Source organism: Aethalodelphis obliquidens, unplaced genomic scaffold (genome assembly GCF_003676395.1).
Source record: "Aethalodelphis obliquidens isolate GAN/ISIS:26980383/991018 unplaced genomic scaffold, ASM367639v1 scaffold3, whole genome shotgun sequence".
Lineage (NCBI taxonomy): Eukaryota > Metazoa > Chordata > Mammalia > Artiodactyla > Delphinidae > Aethalodelphis > Aethalodelphis obliquidens.
The window spans coordinates 51,294,303-51,314,152 of record NW_020837947.1 but is presented as its reverse complement, the minus strand read 5'-3'; the positions used below and the strand labels follow the sequence as shown (position 1 = coordinate 51,314,152).

At 45.0% G+C, this 19,850-nt stretch overlaps 1 protein-coding gene and 1 pseudogene across 1 annotated transcript; one reads left to right on the top strand and one right to left on the bottom strand.

The window, feature by feature from the left end:
- The window catches only part of LOC113613100 (60S acidic ribosomal protein P1 pseudogene), a 251,948-nt pseudogene that overhangs the window by 228,245 nt on the left and 3,853 nt on the right, over window positions 1–19,850 (bottom strand).
- Window positions 114–9,235, top strand: MTRES1 (mitochondrial transcription rescue factor 1). Its single transcript, XM_027089531.1, has 4 exons — window positions 114–436; window positions 2,767–3,248; window positions 4,876–4,948; window positions 8,953–9,235. The coding sequence occupies exons 2-4, from the start codon at window positions 2,779–2,781 to the stop codon at window positions 9,130–9,132; spliced, it is 723 nt and encodes a 240-aa protein (XP_026945332.1). The 5' UTR covers window positions 114–436; window positions 2,767–2,778; the 3' UTR covers window positions 9,133–9,235.

Genomic DNA, 19,850 nt, shown 5'->3' with positions numbered 1-19,850 from the left:
GGCGCCGGCGCCGGCGGAAGGGGAGGGGCAAGGGCAGGGCGGGGTGTGGAGTCCGGCGCTCGGCGAAGCCATGGGGTGGGGGGCGGGGCGGGGAGGGGGGAGAGGCGGTGACGTACAGGTAACTGCGCCCCTGCCCGGCGTGCGGTGCCCCCTGTTCGCTCCCGTTTCTGTTGCAAGCACATGGGAAATACGGGTAGGGCGAGATCCAGTCCCCGTCCCGCGCTCCTGCCAGGTCTCCGCGTGAGTCTCTGGCGTCCTGCCTCAGCCGGGCCAGCTCGGGACGCCCCGTGGATCCGGGAATTCTTAGGGGCCTTGCGAACCCGGCGGGCCGAGGCCGTCTTCCCCTGGGCCCGGCCGTTCCTGTTGGCTGCAGACGGAGACCGCGAGCTCGAGGACTCTGGTGTCCAGTTTCCCTTGACCTTGAGGACCCGGGAAGGTGCGCAGCCCGACGGGGGTAGGGAGGGAGCGAGGGGAACATGACCTTGGCTCAGCACTTGGTCAGCCTCTGAGGTCTCCAAGAGAAGAGAAGATTTTTGCTTGCAGTTGAACTAAAAGCAGTTAAATCAGGTTTTCCATACGGAGTAGTTAACAGGCCTAGGAACATGGAGGGATTTCAAATGTCCCGCAGGTCAAGGACAGCGTTGCCTCTACATTCCAGTCGTTGCTTTTCTTACAGCCTTCGGTTAGTTCACCGATTTTATGTCTCTCCTGAAGATTTCACTCTAAACCTTCAGGCCTCCTTCCGTGATACTCCCCTTACATCCACGCCGTCGCCAAAGAAATCTTTTAAAAAGCACTCCTATCAGATCACTTCCCTACTTAAGGTCTTGCTATAGTTCTCATGCGTTCTGGGTAAGTCCAAGCTTTGATAGGGAAGGCCCTTGGAGATCTGGCCTCTTACCCATCAGCCCAGCCCCATCATTGTTCTTCATTCTAATGCACCGGTTTTTTTGACCTACTTTCACAGTATTTAATTAAGCACTTAGCATGTGTCAGGCACTATTCTGGGCACTTGGGATTGAGCAGTAAATTATATAACATAGCAGATAAGTGCTATTGCAAAAGAAAGTAGAACGGGGCAAGGGGAGATCTGGAGGACAAGACACCTGTTAAATGGAGTTGGAATGAGTAGACCTCATTGAGGTGAAGGTGATTTGTCCATGCAGATATCTGGGCTAAGAGTGTTCTGGGCAGCTGGAACAAAGGAGTCTACCCAGAAGTGTGCCTGTTGTGTATGAGGATCCTCAGGAAGGAGCTGAGTGAGCATGGGTGAGAGAGGCAGGAGATGAGGTCAGAGCGGAAATGAAGGGGATAGATCACACAGGGACTGCAGGCCAAGGGAGGGATTTTGCTTTTCTCTGTGCTTTTATAAGGTTGTGAGGGAAGGAGTGACATGATATAAATTACTTTTTAAAAGACTCACTCTGACTGCTCTATGGAGAACACACTGTAATGGAGCCTTTGTAGTAATCCTGGTGATAGATGGTGGCCTGAATCTGTGGTAACAGTGGGAATGGTGAGAAGTCATGGGATACTGGACATGTTTTGGAGATAAGCCACATGATTTCCTGACATTATGGATCTGAGTACGGGGGAAAGAGAAGAGTCAAGAGTGACTGGAAGCCTTGGTTCTCAGGAACTAGAAGGGTGGAGTTACCATTAACTGAGAAGGGGAAGGCCACAGGTAGAGCAGATTTGGGCTTAGAGATATATCAGGAGTTTGTTTCTGGGCCAATTAAGTTTGAGGTGCCTGTTATGCACCCAAATGGAGATGTTGAATAGGCAGTTGGATATTTTGTCAGGGTTCCCAAGACCACCCCTAGGTTCATTGATTTCACTAGGAAGACTCAACAGGACTCAGCTGTGGGTCATGGCTATGATTTACTACAGCAAAAGGATACAACATGCAAGGTAGAAGATGCATGGGGCAACGTCTGGAGGGAACCAGGTGCAATTTTCCAAGAGTCCTCCCAGTGGAGCACACAGGACATGTGGCATGTCAGCACCTCTGCCTCAGGAAACAATTACCTAGTTTGTGGGTCTCCAGGCCCCTTCTTTCTCTGCTAGCTACTGCCTCTGTTAAACAGTGGGAAGAAGATGTGAAAGGAGGTGAAATGCAGATCTGTACAATTTGCTCATTCCTAGCTCTGATTTGCTGGAGTTGGAGATTGAAATAAAGTTTAGAGACTCACTGGCTTTCATGAAGTCATGATCTGGTATCTTCTGCAAAGTCAATATTGTAAGGATGTAATGTATGTCAGTAAATAGTCTTTCTTGTCCTGAGATTTTCCTTTTTAAAATAAATCATTGAGGGAGTTCCCTGGTGGCCTAGTGGTTAGGATTTCTGCTGTGGCCTGGGTTTAATCCCTGGTGGGGGAACTGGGATCCCCGCAAGCTGCATGGCACAGCCAAAAAAGAAAAAAAGAAAAAAAAATCATTGAGAACTATTGTTAATATTTTTCAGTAGCAGTCAGTACCCAAGCTAATTTGGGGGAGTGAGAAGAGTAGAACCAGTGTTTTCATACGTATTAGTATCTAATTCAACCTTCACAACCACCCTGTGAGGTCAGCATGTTAATTACAGCCGGAAGACTCACCTAGTACAGTGTGCATGGCCCTTGGTACATGTGGACCAACATGGCCTTTTGTAGGAGGAAGCATAAGTACAGTACTAGATGTAAAGTGTTCATGGTGTGTATGGTTTATGTTGTAAGAATGCCAGGATAGCACACTTGGGAAGTAAAACTGAATTATTGTCTGTTTCAGGTCGTATGAGCCATGGCTATGACTAGCATCAGATTGCCCAGCAGCGTTTTAAGAAAGCCAGATGCCTGGATTGGGCTCTGCGGAGTGCTACGAGGGACACCTTCACGTAAACACTGTGCTTCCTGGAATCGATACTTATATTTGTCTAATACCAAGTTAAATGCTTCAAATTATAAAACATTTTTCCATAACATTTTCTCACTGAGACTCTCAGGGCTTTTAATATCTCAAGAATATATTTTCCCATTTTCCATAAGACTCAAAAGTAATGTAAGCTCTAAAAAATCCACTAAAAAGACTCTGCAAAAAGTGGAAGATGAAGGGGACTCTGATGAAGAGAGTGAGCATCATGAGATGAGTGAGCAGGAAGAGGAGCCAGAGGACGACCCCAGTGCGGTCAGAGACCATAAGGACCTGGACAAAGTAGTGCAGTCTTTCCGATATGATGTTATCCTGAAGACAGGCCTAGATATCGGGAGAAAGTAAGTATATGCGTTTTAATACAAAATCGCTTGTCCGCTTGTTGGTTATTTTAAAGCAGCATTACCAATTACCTGGCTTATATTATGGTGAAGAGTAACCATAGATGTGAAAGGATCTTATAGGTAATCTGTTCCAATTATTTCATTCTATAGATGAGAAAACTAATTCCCAAAGAAGTCAAGTGACTGCCTGCAAGTCCCACATGGCATATTTCCTTGATTCTAAGACACAGTCAACTTTGTAAGATGAACCATTGATGTAAAAACAGCTTCTTGGGGAAAAAAGGAATCACCATGTTAGATGTATATAGCAAGCATAGAATGCACCTGGGTTTCACAAACGCTACAGTGAGAAGGTACCTCTTAGAATCAACAGAAGCAGTATAACATAGTGGTTAAGACTGCAGGCTTTGTAGCCAGACTACTGGGGTTTCAATCCTGGGTTGTGTGTGACCTTGGACAAGTTACTTAAAATCTCTGTGCAGTTTCCTCATCTGTAAAATGGGGGTAATAGAACCAGCTTTAGAAGGTGGTGGCTAGGATTAAATGAGTCTGTCTATCTACCTAAAGCATTTATAACAGTGTGTGTCACATAGTGGGTACTCGGTATGTTAGCTATGATGATGAAAATACTACGTGTGTTCATATATAGTGCATAGAGACACTAAGTGTAACTTTCAAGATTTCTTTCATATTCTCATTCCTTCTCTGCTAGACTAATTGTATAAGAATAGTGATCCTCATTGTTCATTCATTCCTTTAGCAGTCATTGTGTGCATACTGCATGCAAGATAAGAACTGTGGTATGAATAATAAATTAAGAAAGATTCCCTTGTGTAATTTGTATCTTTATGTCCTGATTTAAAGGCATAGTTCAGTTTTTAACTCTGAACCCACAGGCACCCTGGTCGGGACTTGAATGTTCTCTGAAGTCTGGCAGGCTCACGAGGGGCCTCTCCCTCTCTCACAGTAGTAACTGCTGCTGTTCTTATTAGGAGAACCCCAGATGTCAGTCGCCTGGAGTCAGAGCACTAAAACGAAAGGGCACTCGTTTTTGTCTGTATCCTGCCCTGGTCTGGTTGTCCCAGTGATCAAATTCAGAGAGATCAGCAGCTGCTGGATTGGCACTTCCCCATCCTCAGTGCAGATTAGCAGAGGGTTTCTCAGTAGCCTCACCATACACGGGGTGCCTGGTTTTTCTCACAGCACGTGAAGGGAAGGGAGTGCCCACTCATTATGGCTGTCGTGAATCACAGGCGCTACCACCTCTAAGGTAACTGCTGTAGGGGGAGTCACGTGGAGAGCACCGGGCCCATCCTGAATGCGCTAGATGCGGGTTCCAGCCCCCTTGGAAACCCCAGCAGGGCGCTGGTTACCTGCCTGCTAGCGCTAGCAGGTCTTTGCAGCAGCCAGCGTGTACTCGGCAGTGCCCTTTGGTCTCCCTGTTTAGATGTATATGGAAGCAGTTGACTTTCACTTTCCCAGCACCCAGAATGGAGATTTTGTGGGGAGGCCAGTCACTGTCAGGATAAGCATTACAAACAGCTGGTACTTTTCTCAAAATTATATAATTGTTTTGAATATATTTCTATTTTAAAGCACTTTGATTTTTTTCTTCTTTTTTTAGCAAAGTGGAAGATGCATTCTACAAAGGTGAACTCAGGCTGAACGGGGAAAAATTATGGAAGAAAAGCAGAACGGTGAGTTTTGTTGTTGTTTTTTTGGCTGTGTTGGGTCTTCATTGCTGCGCGCGGGCTTTCTCTAGTTGCAGTGAGCGGGGGCTACTCTTAGTAGAGGTGCGTGGGCGTCTCATTGTGTTGGCTTCTCTTGTTGCGGAGCACGGGCTCTAGGTGCGCAGGCTTCAGTAGCTGTGGCCCGTGGGCTCAGTAGTTGTGGCGCACGGGCTTAGTTGCTCTGCGGCGTGTGGGATCTTCCCAGATCAGGGCTCGAACCCGTGTCCCCTGCATTGGCAGGCGATTCTTAACCACTGCGCCCCCAGAAAAGCCCACAGTGAGATATTATGACAGCCAGATATTTTTGTCTGTTGTTCTTCCAGTACTCAGTTAATGCCTCCCCCAGTTTCCCCCGGGGCTCCTTCTTTGGGGCATCAGTGGCTCCTCGTGTATGTCTGTCTTGCCCCCTCTAAGGTCTCCCTCAGGCCTGGTCACATAGCTTCAGTTACACAGACCACTTGCTCTTTGCAGCCATAATGACTTTGAGATGAAGCTTTCCCTTTCTTTAAAAAATTTTAAGACAAGTCACTATCAGAACTGGCAAAAATCTATTAAACTTCTAAGTCATTAATGTTAGGCCCGTGAAATCATAATAATCAGGCTAAATCCATGTAGAGGTTTCTTTGGCCTGCTGTTACCTGAGCAGATGTGCAGTTCTGTTCAGCTCAGCAGTAGCCCCCAACCCCCAGTACCTGCTGGATACACTGCTCTGTGTGCAGGGCAGCCATCAAAAAGAAGGTTTCATACTTCCTGACAGCTCCATATCAGTACTATTGTTAAGTGAAAGAATCACCCACAAGTGTTATAAGAAAATGTATTTCTAGTATCCAGTGTTATAATAAATGATATATATATTCTTTTAAAAATGAATTTTTGTAAAAAGTTACATATATACATATATAGAATTAAAATATTAATACTACTAGTATTTATCTTTGAGTGGGGCACTGTGGGTTATATGTTCTTCATGCATTTTATTTTCTGAATTTTTTACGAGTATGTTTCACTTTTGTAATTGGAAAATATAATGATAGTAAAAGTTAACAAAACAATTTTAAAAAGTATATGACAGAGACCCTTAAAAAGTTTGGAAGACACAGACCTATGAGGCATTGGCAGACATAATCTAACTCTTAGTCAGTGTCCAGGGAATAAATGTTCCAGGGAAGTTAGACACACTTTTGAAGGTTGTTTTTATTTTAGCTTCTTTCATATTTCAAACACTCCTGGGATTGGAGGACCTGAGCTGCATCCTGTACCCCTGGGACATGGGAGGGTGTGAGCCATTGGCCACGGACCTGGGTGAGCACTGAGGCTGTCTTCAGTCTCTGCTCCCCAGACTCAGAGTGGTTCTTGTAGCTAAGTGGACAGGAGGGGGGATCCCCAGTGCTTGTCTTGGCCGCCAAGTCACAAGGCCCAGATCCCTCTGATGGCACCTGACCTGACAGGTTCAGACTGCAGGTGTCAGTCCTTGCTTAGTGAGCTGTAGGAAATCAAGCACTCCAGACATGCACCTGGAGATCAGGTCCTTCTTGTCCCTTAATTGCTTTTTCCTGCTTGTAGCCCAACCCCCTTCTCACCAGCCACAGTGTTCCAAAGACAAGATCTGTTCTTGGTGCACAGTGTCTCTGCCAGGGCCTCATTTACAGACACCATAAATCTATTTTTCTCCCTGTGCTTTGAGATATTGTTAACTACAGTCTAATTGCTGCTTCTTCATTCTGCCTTGGGTGTTCTGTTGTCTTGGCTGCCTTCCAGATTTCTCCTGAGGGTCAGCAAAGGAAGGGGCCAGCATTAACACTCGGCTGCCTTGTTACTAGGAGGCCTGGTAGCCATAGTAACTGCAGCTAAGGGGAGATTGGAAATGTAGATGCTTGGAACAGCCCCTAATTCCAGCCAGTTTTGCTTTGTGCCTACTGTGCCGTCTCCCACGGTAGCAGGGACAGGGCTTTGTAGGGAATGAGGAACACCTCCCCTTCCGTGGCCTGCTCCGTGGGGCCTGAGCCTGGCTGCTGGCTGAAGGGTCAGGTGCCTGTCTGATGCTGCAGCTCTAACCCTGGCTGCCTGCAGCTGAGCAGAGCTTTTCTATGAGTTGCACACCAGATGGGGCCCAGAGTGCTGTGGGTGCTGGGTAACTGTTGACCTAAATAGAGGGTGTATGGAGCCCAAATATGGGACTGAAGCCTTCCTAACCTCACCTCTCCCTGGGATTCACCGGGTAAAGGAGAAACATTGCTTCCCTATTCTCTGCCCTAGAAGAAAGCCACCAGAACGATCCACTCTCCTCTTAAGGGGCAGACATCACACATAGTATATCCACGAAAGGATACATGAAAAGGGTTGCCTTTTTCTCTGTATACCCTTTTATACCTTTTTTTTTACGTATTGTATCATGTGCTTATATTACTTATTAAAAAATGAATTTTAATGACACAAAGTTATGCCAAAAAAGGTAAAGCAGAGTTCCCAAGCCGTGTATTTCTGAACATTGATTTTAAATGTCTACACAGTTTGGGCAAATGGTCATTTAAAAAATAAAAATTGAATCCAGCAGAACTTCAGGAGGACTGACCGCCCCTCCCCGCAACTCCCCACTCCCCCCTCTGCCCAGCCCAGATGATGCCTTCAAACCCACAAGGAGAAGTGGTCTTCATGCCTCGCTGTGGTTTGAGTCTCTGCTTCTCAGCCCAGAGGGGAGAGTTAATGGTTTAAAATTAGCCCCTGTGAGTTTTACATCCAGCTGCCTGGATTGACCAGTGTGGCATCATGGTGAGCAGGCATGCATTCCCATGTTGTAGACTTAGTATTGGGCCTACGGAAGCCTTGAGTGGGTGGCTTGCCCTAGTGAGGTACAGATATCCCAACAGCGTGAAGTTAGACTGCCTCAGGGCATTCATCGACAAATGAGGCAAACATAAGCATTTGGCACCATGCTCCTTAAACAGAAGCCCCCAAGTAGGCTTTTGAATGGGTACCTGTGCCCACTTAGAGTCCATGGCCCACACATGGAGGTCTGTCCCTGTCTTTCTGTCCATCGCTTCACCACTGCCCCCATCCTTGGCTTGGAAGCGGTGGTGAATGGTCTGAGACGGCCTCTGGTCATCCTGGCTTGTGTTCTAGTAGAAGCATGTGGCACCTGGGTCAGTTTATCCCCTTCCTGAGTTGCTGGGCAGATCCCCTGGGATCCTGAGCTGCCAGGACCAGGTGTCTCATGGGCTGTTTGCACCGTGGCAGCACTGATGTGACTGCCCCCAGGGCATGTCCTGCACTCGCTCAACCCAAAGCTCCCATCTGGACAAAAATGGGTTTGACCTCAGCCCTTTTAACCCAAGTCAGCATCCAGCTCGACCCTCTTTTCTGTGGCATTCCATCCTTGTGCGTTGAGTCCTGTCTCCTTGATGATGTGGCATCACTGGCGCTAGCCAATGCTGGAAAGCAGTTTATTTACTTCGATTTCTTTAGGAGATGCAGCTGACCGTTGTTCCACTGTGACAGATTTCCAACAAATTGTGCCCTGTCCCCAATGATGTAGCTTAACTGTGTTGAAATCAGTGAAAGTGTTACACTGAAAATTGTCTTCTCAGTGCATGTAGTAATTACTGTGCTCATAATCTCTAAGGTTGTGCCCCGCTTCATCTTTTGCCACTGTTACAAAATAAATGCTTCCATTCAAGTGTTTCCTGAAGTCATGCAATAGACAAAACTGAAGCCACACAGGCCCTGTCCACGAGCAGCCAGTTGTCTCAGCCTGAAGGAGGGACACTGGCCCCTACTGAGCCACATGGTTCTGAGGCATCTGCCCGGAGAGGGGGGGCCCTCTCACCTGGAAGCACTAGGGAGAAGTGACCATTACAGAGGAGTCACCTGTGCCCTGGGTGGTGGTCGCCCAGTGAAAACTCAAAGGAGAGATGTTTGCATTGGCCGAGTTTCCCAAAATGTAATGAAGGTTCTGTTTTCTTTTTAATTTTCAGGTGAAAGTGGGAGATACATTGGATCTTCTAATTGGAGAGGATAGAGAAGCAGAAACAGAGACAGTGATGAGGATTCTCCTGAAAAAAGTGTTTGAAGAGAAGACCAGCAGTGAGAAATACAGAGTGGTGTTACGGCGGTGGAAACAGTTAAAATTGCCTAAAAAAAGTACGCTCAAATAAATGGATTGCTTTTTAGCGATAAAGCTGCTTTCTAGTGGTGGGGGAAGGGGCCAGGTTAAAAAGAGGACGTTTTTATTAAAATAAGCTTCTCCTACCATTTGTGGAATCTCCTGAGCCAATTTTGTGGAAGTCAGCATTCGTATCGCGGCCCCTGTAGACGCTGCCCTTGGCCTGGATTTCCCTCCCAGGCTTGATTTGCCCACAGTTTGACCTCGTGAGCATGAGTGAGACATGTGCTGAATGAACTAAGCCCAGAGAGGGTGTTCATGACCAGCCTGCTGTTTCCCACGTTAACTACCCCAGGAGGCAGTGCAAAATAAATTGGCCTTGTTCTTAGTGTCACTTCAGTTTTATCCCTGTCAACCAGCTTCCCTGGGTTCAGGCTTCTTAAGGCAAAACCAAGCCAAGTCAAGGTCCCCTTTATCTCCTTAGGGGAGCAGCACTGGGAGACCCCTTTATCCACTGGCCTTTCTGAATTACCAACATGTTGGCCTTAGTTCCCTTCAGTTTGTCTCCAGAAGTCTGGATAGTAAAGTTGTTCCAACTGATTCCAAATGGGCTAGTTAGGGCCCATTTAAAATTAATTGTTTAGGGCATGGGGTTGATCGACTAAGGCAGCTGGAGGCCATTTGTATGGCATGCAAATTAGGAATGGCTTTTACATTTTTATTTTTATTTTTTTTGTGGTACGTGGGCCTCTCACCGCTGTGGCCTCTCCCGCTGCGGAGCACAGGCTCCGGACGCGCAGGCTCAGTGGCCATGGCTCACGGGCCCAGCCGCTCAGCGGCATGCGGTATCTTCCCAGACTGGGGCACGAACCTGTGTCCCCTGCATCGGCAGGCGGACTCTCAACCACTGCGCCACCAGGGAAGCCCGGCTTTTACATTTTTAAAGGGTTGTTTTAAAAAAAGAGAAAGGAACATATGGCAGAGACCTTATGTAGCCCACGAAGCATAAAATATTTACATTGACCTACAGAAAGAAAGTGATGACCCTCCCTGATTTAAGCGATGGTTTACTTTTCAGGTGAAAGTAGAAAATACACAGATTTTATCAGTAAAGAGAATAAAGAATCAGAGACTAATTATTCTAATTCTCAAGAAAGTGTTATAAAAGGGACTAAAAAAATAGAGCAGTAATAGAAAGGACACACACATAATACACATCATCTAAGAAAAGGGCATCTGCATAAATAAATTGGTTTGTAGATTCCCAGGAGCAGTGTGCTAGCACTGGAAGGGTTGGCTCAAATAGACTTATTAGACTCTGTTGTGTCATAAAGACCGACTATGTCTGGGTCCTTTTATTTGCCCTCCAGGAATTCTTGAGAATTCAGGTTAACTGATACAGAAGGGAAACTTCTGTAGCCCAAAACAGTGAGATGTTTGGTCACATGAGTCTGGAAGTCTTACCAGCTCAGATTTCAGAGGAACTCAGGAAAATTGATTTTTATTTGAAAGCTTAAATCAGCTCTCAGGAAGCAATAATATATACTGTGCAGTGTAACAGAAGGAATTTTTCTATTTTACCACTTGTTAATTAGGCTTTTACATCAGTGAAAATAGTATAATTAATTTCAACACGAGTTAATTATGAGTTTTAATTTAGGAGATTATAGTAATGATGATGCTTTTTCTCATTTTCTTCACCTCTCTGTGCCTTTCTATCGCTCCTTCCCTGCCACCCTCTCTCCCTCCCTTCTCTTGATTGCTCTTTGGAAAGTAATAGAAAGCCAACTAAGTCTTGCATGGTGAGGAGCAGCATGACCTGGTGATATATGTCAGGGGTCCTAGTTTTTAGGCTCTATCTTGCCCTTAGCAAGTTTGGTTACCTTCGTTATATTCTGGCCTTAACCTCTCTGAGCTTCAGCTTCTTCACTGGTCAGGAAGGGATCAGGATACTAATTTCCTTACCTTGTTGAGTTCAGTCTTCAGAAGAGTTAAAATGTGTTGTGTGAGGCAAGATGAGTTGATAGTAGCTAGAAAGCAGGAAGGCCCATTTGAAAGGCTGTTGGAAGCTCTGTTGGTAATTAAGTACCTCAACTTAGCTGGTGGGATTTGACCCATTACAGGCTTCTCTGTTTTTAAAAATCAAAATAAGCAAATAGACGTCTGATGGTGGAGAATGTTGGTTTGGTCATACCACATGGCAAAAACTGATCTCTCATAGTTGTCTACAGCACATGGGATTTAGAACATATTTATGAAACAGCAGAAACAAAAGCAATTCATAAAGATTTATGGAACTCTTGCAGCTCACTCTATGATAGCTGCTTTATAAATGCCGTCCTGGCAAGGCCTCCTCAGTGAACATGTGACCAACATGATGAAAAACTTAAACGATTTGGATGTTTCTAACTCAGTGCTTCTCAACCTGGCATGATTTTACCCCCCTGGGGACATTTGGCAATGTCTGGAGATATTTTTGTCTGTCACAACTGAGGGGGAGGGGGTGGGATGGGCGTCAAATGGGTAGAGACAGGTGACGCTGCTGAACATCCTACAGTGTACAGATAGTCCCCACAACACAGAATGATCAGACCTTAAATGTCAGTGCTACTGAGGCTGAGATGCCCTGCTCTAGTGGGGTGACAAGAATTCTTTTTTTCAATAGGTCTGGCTCTCACAGCAATCAGACAAAAAAGAAATAAAAGATATCCAAATCGGAAGGGAAGAGGTAAAACTGTTATTATATGCAGATGACATGATACTCTCTATACAGAATATCCTGAGACTTCACACAAAAACTATTAGAACTGATAAATGAATTCAACAAGATAGCAGGATACGAGACTAATATACAGAAACCTGTTGCATTTCTTTACACTAACAATGAAATATCAGAAAGTTAAAAAAAAAAATCTCGTTTAAAATCACTTCAAAAGAAAAACAAAAACACGCAGTGGTTGAGAGTCTGCCTGCTGATGCAGGGAACACGGGTTCGTGCCCCGGTCTGGGAAGATCCCATATGCCGCGGAGCGGCTGGGCCTGTGAGCCATGGCCGCTGAGCCTGTGCGTCCGGAGCCTGTGCTCCGCAACGGAAGAGGCCACAACGGTGAGAGGCCCACATACCGCAAAAAAAAAAAAAAAAAAACACCACAAAAATCCCAAATACCTAGGGGCTTCCCTGGTGGCGCCGTGGTTAAGAATCCGCCTGCCAATGCAGGGGACACGGTCCGGGAAGATCCCACATGCTGCGGAGCAACTAAGCCTGTGAGCCACAACTCCCGAGCCTGTGCTCTAGAGCCCGCGAGCCACAAGTACTGAAGCCTGCGTGCCTAGAGCCCGTGCACCACAACAAAGAGTAGCCCCCACTTGCCGCAACTAGAGAAAGTCTGCACACAGCAATGAAGACCCAACGCAGCCAAAAATAAATAAAATTAAAAAACAAAAAACCCACAAATACCTAGGAATAAACCTAACCAAAGAGATTAAAGACTTATACGCTGAGAACTATAAAACATTGGTAAAGGAAATTGAAGATGATTCAAGGAAATGAAAAGATATCCCATGTTCTTGGATTGGAAGGATTAATATTGTTAAATTAATAGTTAAAATGGCCATACTACCCAAAGCAATCTACAGATTTAATGCAATCCATATCAAATTACCCATGACATTTTTCACAGAACTAGGACAAATAATCCTAAAATTTATGTAGAACTACAAAAGCAATCCTGAGGAAAAAGAATGAAGCTGAAGGCATAATCCTTACTTCAGACAGTACTAGAAACTTACAGTAATCAAAACAGTGTGGTATTGGCACAAAAACACATATAGATCAATGTACAGAATAGAGAGCCTAGAAATAAACACACACTTATGGTCAGTCTTAAACAAAAGAGGCAAGAATATACGATGGAGAAAAGACAGTCTCTTCGGCAAGTGGTGTTGGGAAAGTTGGATAGCCGCATGTAAATCAATGAAGTTAGGACACACCCTCACACCATACACAAAAATAAACTTGGAATGGCTTAAAAATACAAGACATGACACCATAAAACTCCTGGAAGGTAACATAGGCAAAACATTCTTTGACATAAGTCATACCAACGTTTTCTTAGGTCAGTTTACCAAGGCTATAGAAATAAAAGCAGGGGCTTCCCTGGTGGCGCAGTGGTTAAGAATCTGCCTGCCAATACAGGGGACATGGGTTCGAGCCCTGGTCCGGGAAGATCCCACATGCTGTGGAGCAACTAAGCCCGTGTGCCACAGCTACTGAAGCCTGTGCGCCTGGAGCCTGTGCTCCGCAACAAGAGAAGCCACTGCAATGAGAAGCCCTTGGCAACTAGAGAAAGCCCGTGCACAGCCACGGAAGACCTGACGCAGCCAATAAATAAATAAAATTATTTAAAAAAAAATAAAAGCAAAAATAAATGGGGCCTAATCAAACTTATAAGGGTTTTTTAAAATATATATTTATTTATTTATTTGGCTGCGCTGGCTCTTTGCTGCTGCATGCGGGATCTTCGTTGAGGTGTGCAGGATCTTTAGTTGCAGCATGTGGACTCTTAGTTGCAGCATGTGGGATCTATTTCCCTGACCAGGGATCGAACCCAGGCCCCCTGCATTGGGAGTGTGGAGTCTTAGCCACTGGACCACCAGGGAAGCCCCCAAACTTTTTAAAAAAATTAATTAATTTATTTTTGGCTGCATTGGGTCTTTGTTGCTGCACGCAGGCTTTCTCTAGTTGCAGCGAGTAGGGGCTACTCTTTGATGTGGTGTGTGGGCTGCTTATTGCGGTGGCTTCTCTTGTTGTGGAACATGGGCTCTAGGCACGTGGGTTTCAGTAGTTGTGGCATGCGGGCTCTAGAGCGCAGGCTCAGTAGTTGTGGCGCATGGGCTCAGTTGCTCTGCGGCATGTGGAATCTTCCTGGACCAGGGTTCAAACCCGTGTCCCCTGCATTGGCAGGCAGATTCTTAACCACTGCGCCACCAGGGAAGTCCGGGAAGTCCCCAAACTTACAAGCGTTTGCACAACAAAGGAAACCATAAACAAAAAAGGAAAAGACAACCTACGGACTGGGAGAAAATATTTGTAAATGATGTGACCAACAAGGGCTTAATTCCCAAAATATACAAACAGCTCATACAACTCAATAACAAAAACCAAACATGCAATCAAAAAATGAGCAGACCTAAATAGACATTTCTCCAAAGAAGACGTACAGATGGCCAACAGGCACGTGAAAAGATGCTCAACATCGCTAATTATAGAAATGTGAATCAAAACTACAGTGAGGTACCACCTCATACAGGTCAGAATGGCCATCATTAAAAAGTCCATAAACAGGGCTTCCCTGGTGGCACAGTGGTTAAGAATCCTCCTGCCAATGCAGAGCACACGGGTTCAAGCCCTGGTCTAGGAAGATCCCACATGCCACAGAGCAACTAAGCCCGTGTGCCACAACTACTGAAGCCCGCGTGCCTAGAGCCCGTGGTCCGCAACAACAGAAGTCACCACAATGAGAAGCCTGTGCACTGTGATGAAGAGTAGCCCCCACTCGCCGCAACTAGAGGAAGCCTGCACACAGCAACGAAGACCCAATGCAGCCAATAAATAAAGAATAAAATATATTCTTTAAAAAAAAAGTCCATAAACAATAAATGCTGGAGAGGGTGCGGAGAAAAGGGAACCCACCTACACTGTTGGTGTGGGAATGTAAGTTGGTGCAGCCACTATGGAAAACGGTATGGAGCTTCCTCAAAAAACTAATAATAGAGTTGCCATATGATCCAGAAATCCCACTCCTGGGCATATATCCAGAGAAAACACTATTTGAAAAGATGCATGCACCCCAATGTTTATTGCAGCACTATTTACAATAGCCAAGACATGGAAACAACCCAAGTGCCCATTGACAGATGAATGGATAAAGAAGTGGTATATATATATATACAATGGAATAAGATTCAGCCATAAAAAAAGAATGAAATATTGCCATTTGCAGCAACATGGATGGACACAGAGATTATCATCATACTAAGTGAAGTAAGTCAGAGAAAGACATATCACTTATATGTGGAATCTAAAAAATAATACAAATGAACTTATTTACAAAACAGAAACAGACTCACAGACATAGAAAACAAATTTATGGTTACCAAAGGAGAGGAGGGGCAAATTCAGAGTATGGGATTAACAGATACAATCTACTATACATAAAATAGATAAACAATAAGGATTTACTGCATAGCACAGGGAAATACATTCAATATCTTATATAATGGAAAAGAATCTGAAAAACGTATACATATATATATGTGTGGGTATATATATGTATATATATATATATATATATATTTGGATCACTTTGCTGTACAACTGAAACTAACACAATATTGTAAATCAACTATACTTCAATTAAAAAAATAATAAAAATAAAAAATGTCTGGCTTTCCCAGGAAAGTCTGAAAATGCTTCTAGTGTATGTTTGCAGTTTTTTTAAGGATGAACAATTTAAAGTTATGACTATTTTTGTAGAGCCCCTGGGCCAACCCCTGGGCCGCGGACTGGTACCAGTCTGAGGCCTGGTAGGAACCGGGCCGCACAGTAGGAGGTGAGTGGCGGGCGAACAAGCGAAACTTCATCTGCCGCTCCCCATTGCTCCCCATAGCTCGCACTGCCACATGAACCCAACACCCACCCCCCTGGCCGTGGAAAATTTGTCTTCCATGAAACCAGTCCCTGGTGCCAAAAAGTTGGGGACTGCTGCCGTAGAGGCCTATCCAATCCTTTTACCAGTAATGGTTAATTCCTTCAAAGAAATAGCTCTCCCCTGGGCAGTGTGACGCTAATTGCATTTCTCTGCCAAATAGCATTTACCACGTTCCATGGAAAATTATATAGACGGCTAGGCAATAGTTTCATTATTTTTTTTTAGCATTTTGGGGAGAAAAGTAGACATTTTGGGGAAAATTCTTAGGTCATGGTTTATTTGGTCAATAATGATTGAGGGAATAGAAACTACCATTTTTCAAGAAACTAAAAACAAAACAGATTTCCTTTGGAGAGGTGGTGTATATTCTGTGAACTTTCTTAAAGGGTGTGCAATGTACACGAGGCAAGTAAAGAGACACTCTACGGAAGTCCTGCCTTATCTTGGTCGTATGTATTTTGGCTTTCAAAAAGTTACTGTCAGAATTAGATAGATAACCAACAAGGACCTACTGTATAGCACAGGGAACTCTACTGAATATTCTGGGATAACTTAGAAAAGAATCTAAAAAGGAGTGAATATATGTATATGTATAACAATCACTTTGCTGTACACCTGAAACTAACACAACATTGTAAATCAACTATACTCCAATAAAATAAAAATAAAAAAAGTAAAAAGTTACTGCCAGGGTTATCAGTCGGCTTACTGACCATCTTGAGAAATTAGAAACTCCATCGAGCAGACTCCATAGAGCAGAATGTGAGCATCTCCCAAATGGCTTCCGAGTCATATGGGTGGCTTAAGATGAGCCATGGTAGCAGGATTTTCACCTTGGAAATCAGCAAGCACCATGAAACAGAATGGATTTTTCCCTTGGAGAGCCAGTTGTCACACATTTACCAGCACACCCCTGGGTGGAATAGGGAGGTGCACCCACAAGAGTTTCCACTGGGAGATGCCGGGGCACCAGCACCCACCCTCCAAGTTCTTCTTTCAAGTTATCTTTTCTCTTTTCTTGTTCTCACATCGTTCCACATGTCCTCCTCCCTTACTTTAGCTAACCATTCTAATGTGCTTAATGTGTATCTTTTTGTTGGTATGCAGTCTTATAAAATGTTTTGTTGTTCTGTGTACATATTATAAGTATATTTATATATTATAATTATTATATTATAAATAAAATAAAATATATTTTAAATTTCATAAATGACATTACTATATATTTCATTTTGTATCTTACTTTCTTCACTAAGCCCATCCATGGCACTCTAGGCACATCTAATCCATTGCTTCTCACTGCTGCCTAATAAATACTGAAGTACATCCACCACATTTTGCCCACCCGCTCTCCCAGTGACATTCTCCCACCCAACTCCCCTCACCACAAAAACCACAGTGCTGCTTTCTCTCCAGGATGGCTGCACCAGGCTGCCCTCCCACCAGCAATACCCAAAGTACCTATAGACTCATAGCCTCACCCAGCCCCTGGCATGACCCAGCTTTCTAATTTTTGCCAGTCTAATTATGAGTATAAAGAGATACAGTTAGTTTGACATACACTCTTCGTAAGTTCTCTCCACAGCCTGTGCTTCTGCCTTTTGGTAGCTGCTACAACCAGTCTGTGCTTGGCATTTCTCTGAGGGCTCTGAAATTGGACACAGCTTTCTGAGACGGCCACTCTCCCATCCTCTCAAAGACACACTTGATGGCCCGTTCTTGTTTTAAGATTTTTTTGTTCGTTATTAGTTAACAGACCAGGTATGTCAAAAGATGGATGGTGAAAGTCAACAATTTTGCAAGATCCTGAGGACATGGGTCACTCACAATGCACTTCTTGATTCCCTTGTGGAGATGTCAACTGTATCCAATGGACCTTCGATCCTGGGACTTTATCCTTAAAGTTGGAGGAACCTTCCCCAGGCCAGACAAGTGAAGGCCCAAAGACTGATTGCAGTCAGAGTAGAACAGCTAGTATCTAAAATGGGCAATTTCTGTTTAGAAGTCTGGACTGGTAAAGCCCATTTCTGGAGTCCCACTCAGAGGGGTTGCTTATATTAGATACTTCCCCACAGAATGTGTAGGGAATTTTCTTTAGGATTGTAGGGGAAATCCCTTAACTCTTGATTCTGAGACAGATAAATCTAAGGTGAGGCTACAATAATAGCAGCCAATTCTTTGGACTCAAGCAATCAGTATTAATTACCTGAAGACAAGGCAGCCGTCACCATATGCTGAAGGATATGCCTTGTCATGCCTGGCACCGTGCCTGCACTGCGATATCAGCTGGTCAGATACAATGGGGAGACTTGGGTTTAATACCTCACGTCAGAAAGAGCAGGATACTTAGCAACCGTGTTTCAGCCTGTGAGAGACAGGAGACTCAGGAACCTGCACTACGGCAGGTGTACCTCAGGCCAAAGCCTGACCCTGTCCTCCTGCCACGGCCTCAGCCGTCTGCACCCGGGCAGAGCCGATGTCCTCAACCTGCTTATACCCACATGCATCTTGAAAATCAACCGAAGGCAAGAGGCATCATGTTTTATACTGTTTACCATCAGACCCTTCTCTCCAAGCTCAAACAGGCTTCGTACCTACCAACGAACAAGGCTTGCTAGAATCATGAAACGGTGCCCAGGAGATAGTAGAGGTTACAAATATTTTTGCTAAATGAATGAACTTCCTTTAGAGGCAGAGATGATTCTTAACTGCATGCCTTGTTCTATTTCCTGTGGCATTGAGAGGTTTCCTGAGTCAGATACTCTGACTGGGGTGGATCCAGAAGCTCAGCGACTGTGGACAGTCAGCAAAACCCCAAGTTAAACAGCCGGGAACCACCAGGCAGACAGACGAACAGATTTAGTCCACACAGCTACATAAGCAGAAGCGTGGAAATCAAGAGCACAAACTGGGGAGCCAGCCTGGCCATCATTAGAGGCTCCCAGCTCTGCCAGCATTGTGACCTTGACCAAGTTACTTAACCTCTGAAAGCATCCCCATCTGTAAGACGGGGAATACAAATATCTATCCCACAGGGTTTCCATGAGGAATAAATGAAATAACGTACATCACATCCCTAGCACACTCCTGACCCATTGCAGGAGCTTAGAGACTGGGACCTCTTCTGAAAAACACAACTCCCTATAATTTAAGGCCCCACCGTCACTTCTGAATACACAGCTGCCACACCGCAGAAGCTTCTGGAAGGAAAAGCTGTGGCATTCCATGTTCTCAACCTCTGTCAAGGACACAGTTCACCATCTGGACTACACACTCTAGAAGAACAAACAAATTCCTGCTCTTTAAAATAAAAGCAATGGGGCTTCCCTGGTGGCGCAGTGGTTGAGAGTCCGCCTGCCAATGCAGGGGACACGGGTTCGTGCCCCGGTCCGGGAAGATCCCACATAACGCGGAGCGGCTGGGCCCGTGAGCCATGGCCGCTGAGCCTGCGCATCCGGAGCCTGTGCTCCGCAACGGGAGAGGCCACAACAATAAGACGCCCACATACCGCAAAAAAAAAAAGCAATGGACAGGCCTCCCCCTGCAGAAATGTTCTGGCAAAAGCTACCACGTTTGGCCAGTGACCCTAAGCCCTGATGCTGAAGCATTTGTAAACCTGCCTCTTCCCACTGACCTGAAAGCTAAGATTTCGTTTATCACTAGTTAAGAAGTCAGGATGGCAAGGTGACTAGAACACCAGCAGAGGAAGGCAGCCTTACTGGGCTGAGAAGGCAGAGTTCAACGATTGTATCAGAACAGAATATTCCCCTCCCTACTTAGAACAGGTGAAGAGTTTCTTCTTTTCGTACGGATCCAAGGACAATTTGGTGAAAACAAAGTCATCCAGCCCTGGACTAATTCTGCAGGTTCACGAAACTCCTCCTCCTCCTCTAGTTCCAGCCCCATTGGCTTCCTTTTATTGTTTCCTAAGGGGTTCTTCTTGTACCCCAAAGCTTGTTTGCATGCTGAACTTTTCACCTAATTAATTCCTCATTTTCAAATCTAGGCTAGTCATCCATTTCCTTGGAGAAGTTTTTTTTTTTTTTTTTTTTTTTTTTTT

Bases quoted from the DNA above. Each gene is read 5' to 3' on its own strand.
- MTRES1 (XM_027089531.1), top strand. From the start codon at position 2,779: ATGGCTATGACTAGCATCAGATTGCCCAGCAGCGTTTTAAGAAAGCCA. The intron at 3,249-4,875 runs GTAAGTATATGC...TTCTTTTTTTAG, and splicing joins GGCCTAGATATCGGGAGAAA to CAAAGTGGAAGATGCATTCT. The intron at 4,949-8,952 runs GTGAGTTTTGTT...TTTAATTTTCAG, and splicing joins TATGGAAGAAAAGCAGAACG to GTGAAAGTGGGAGATACATT.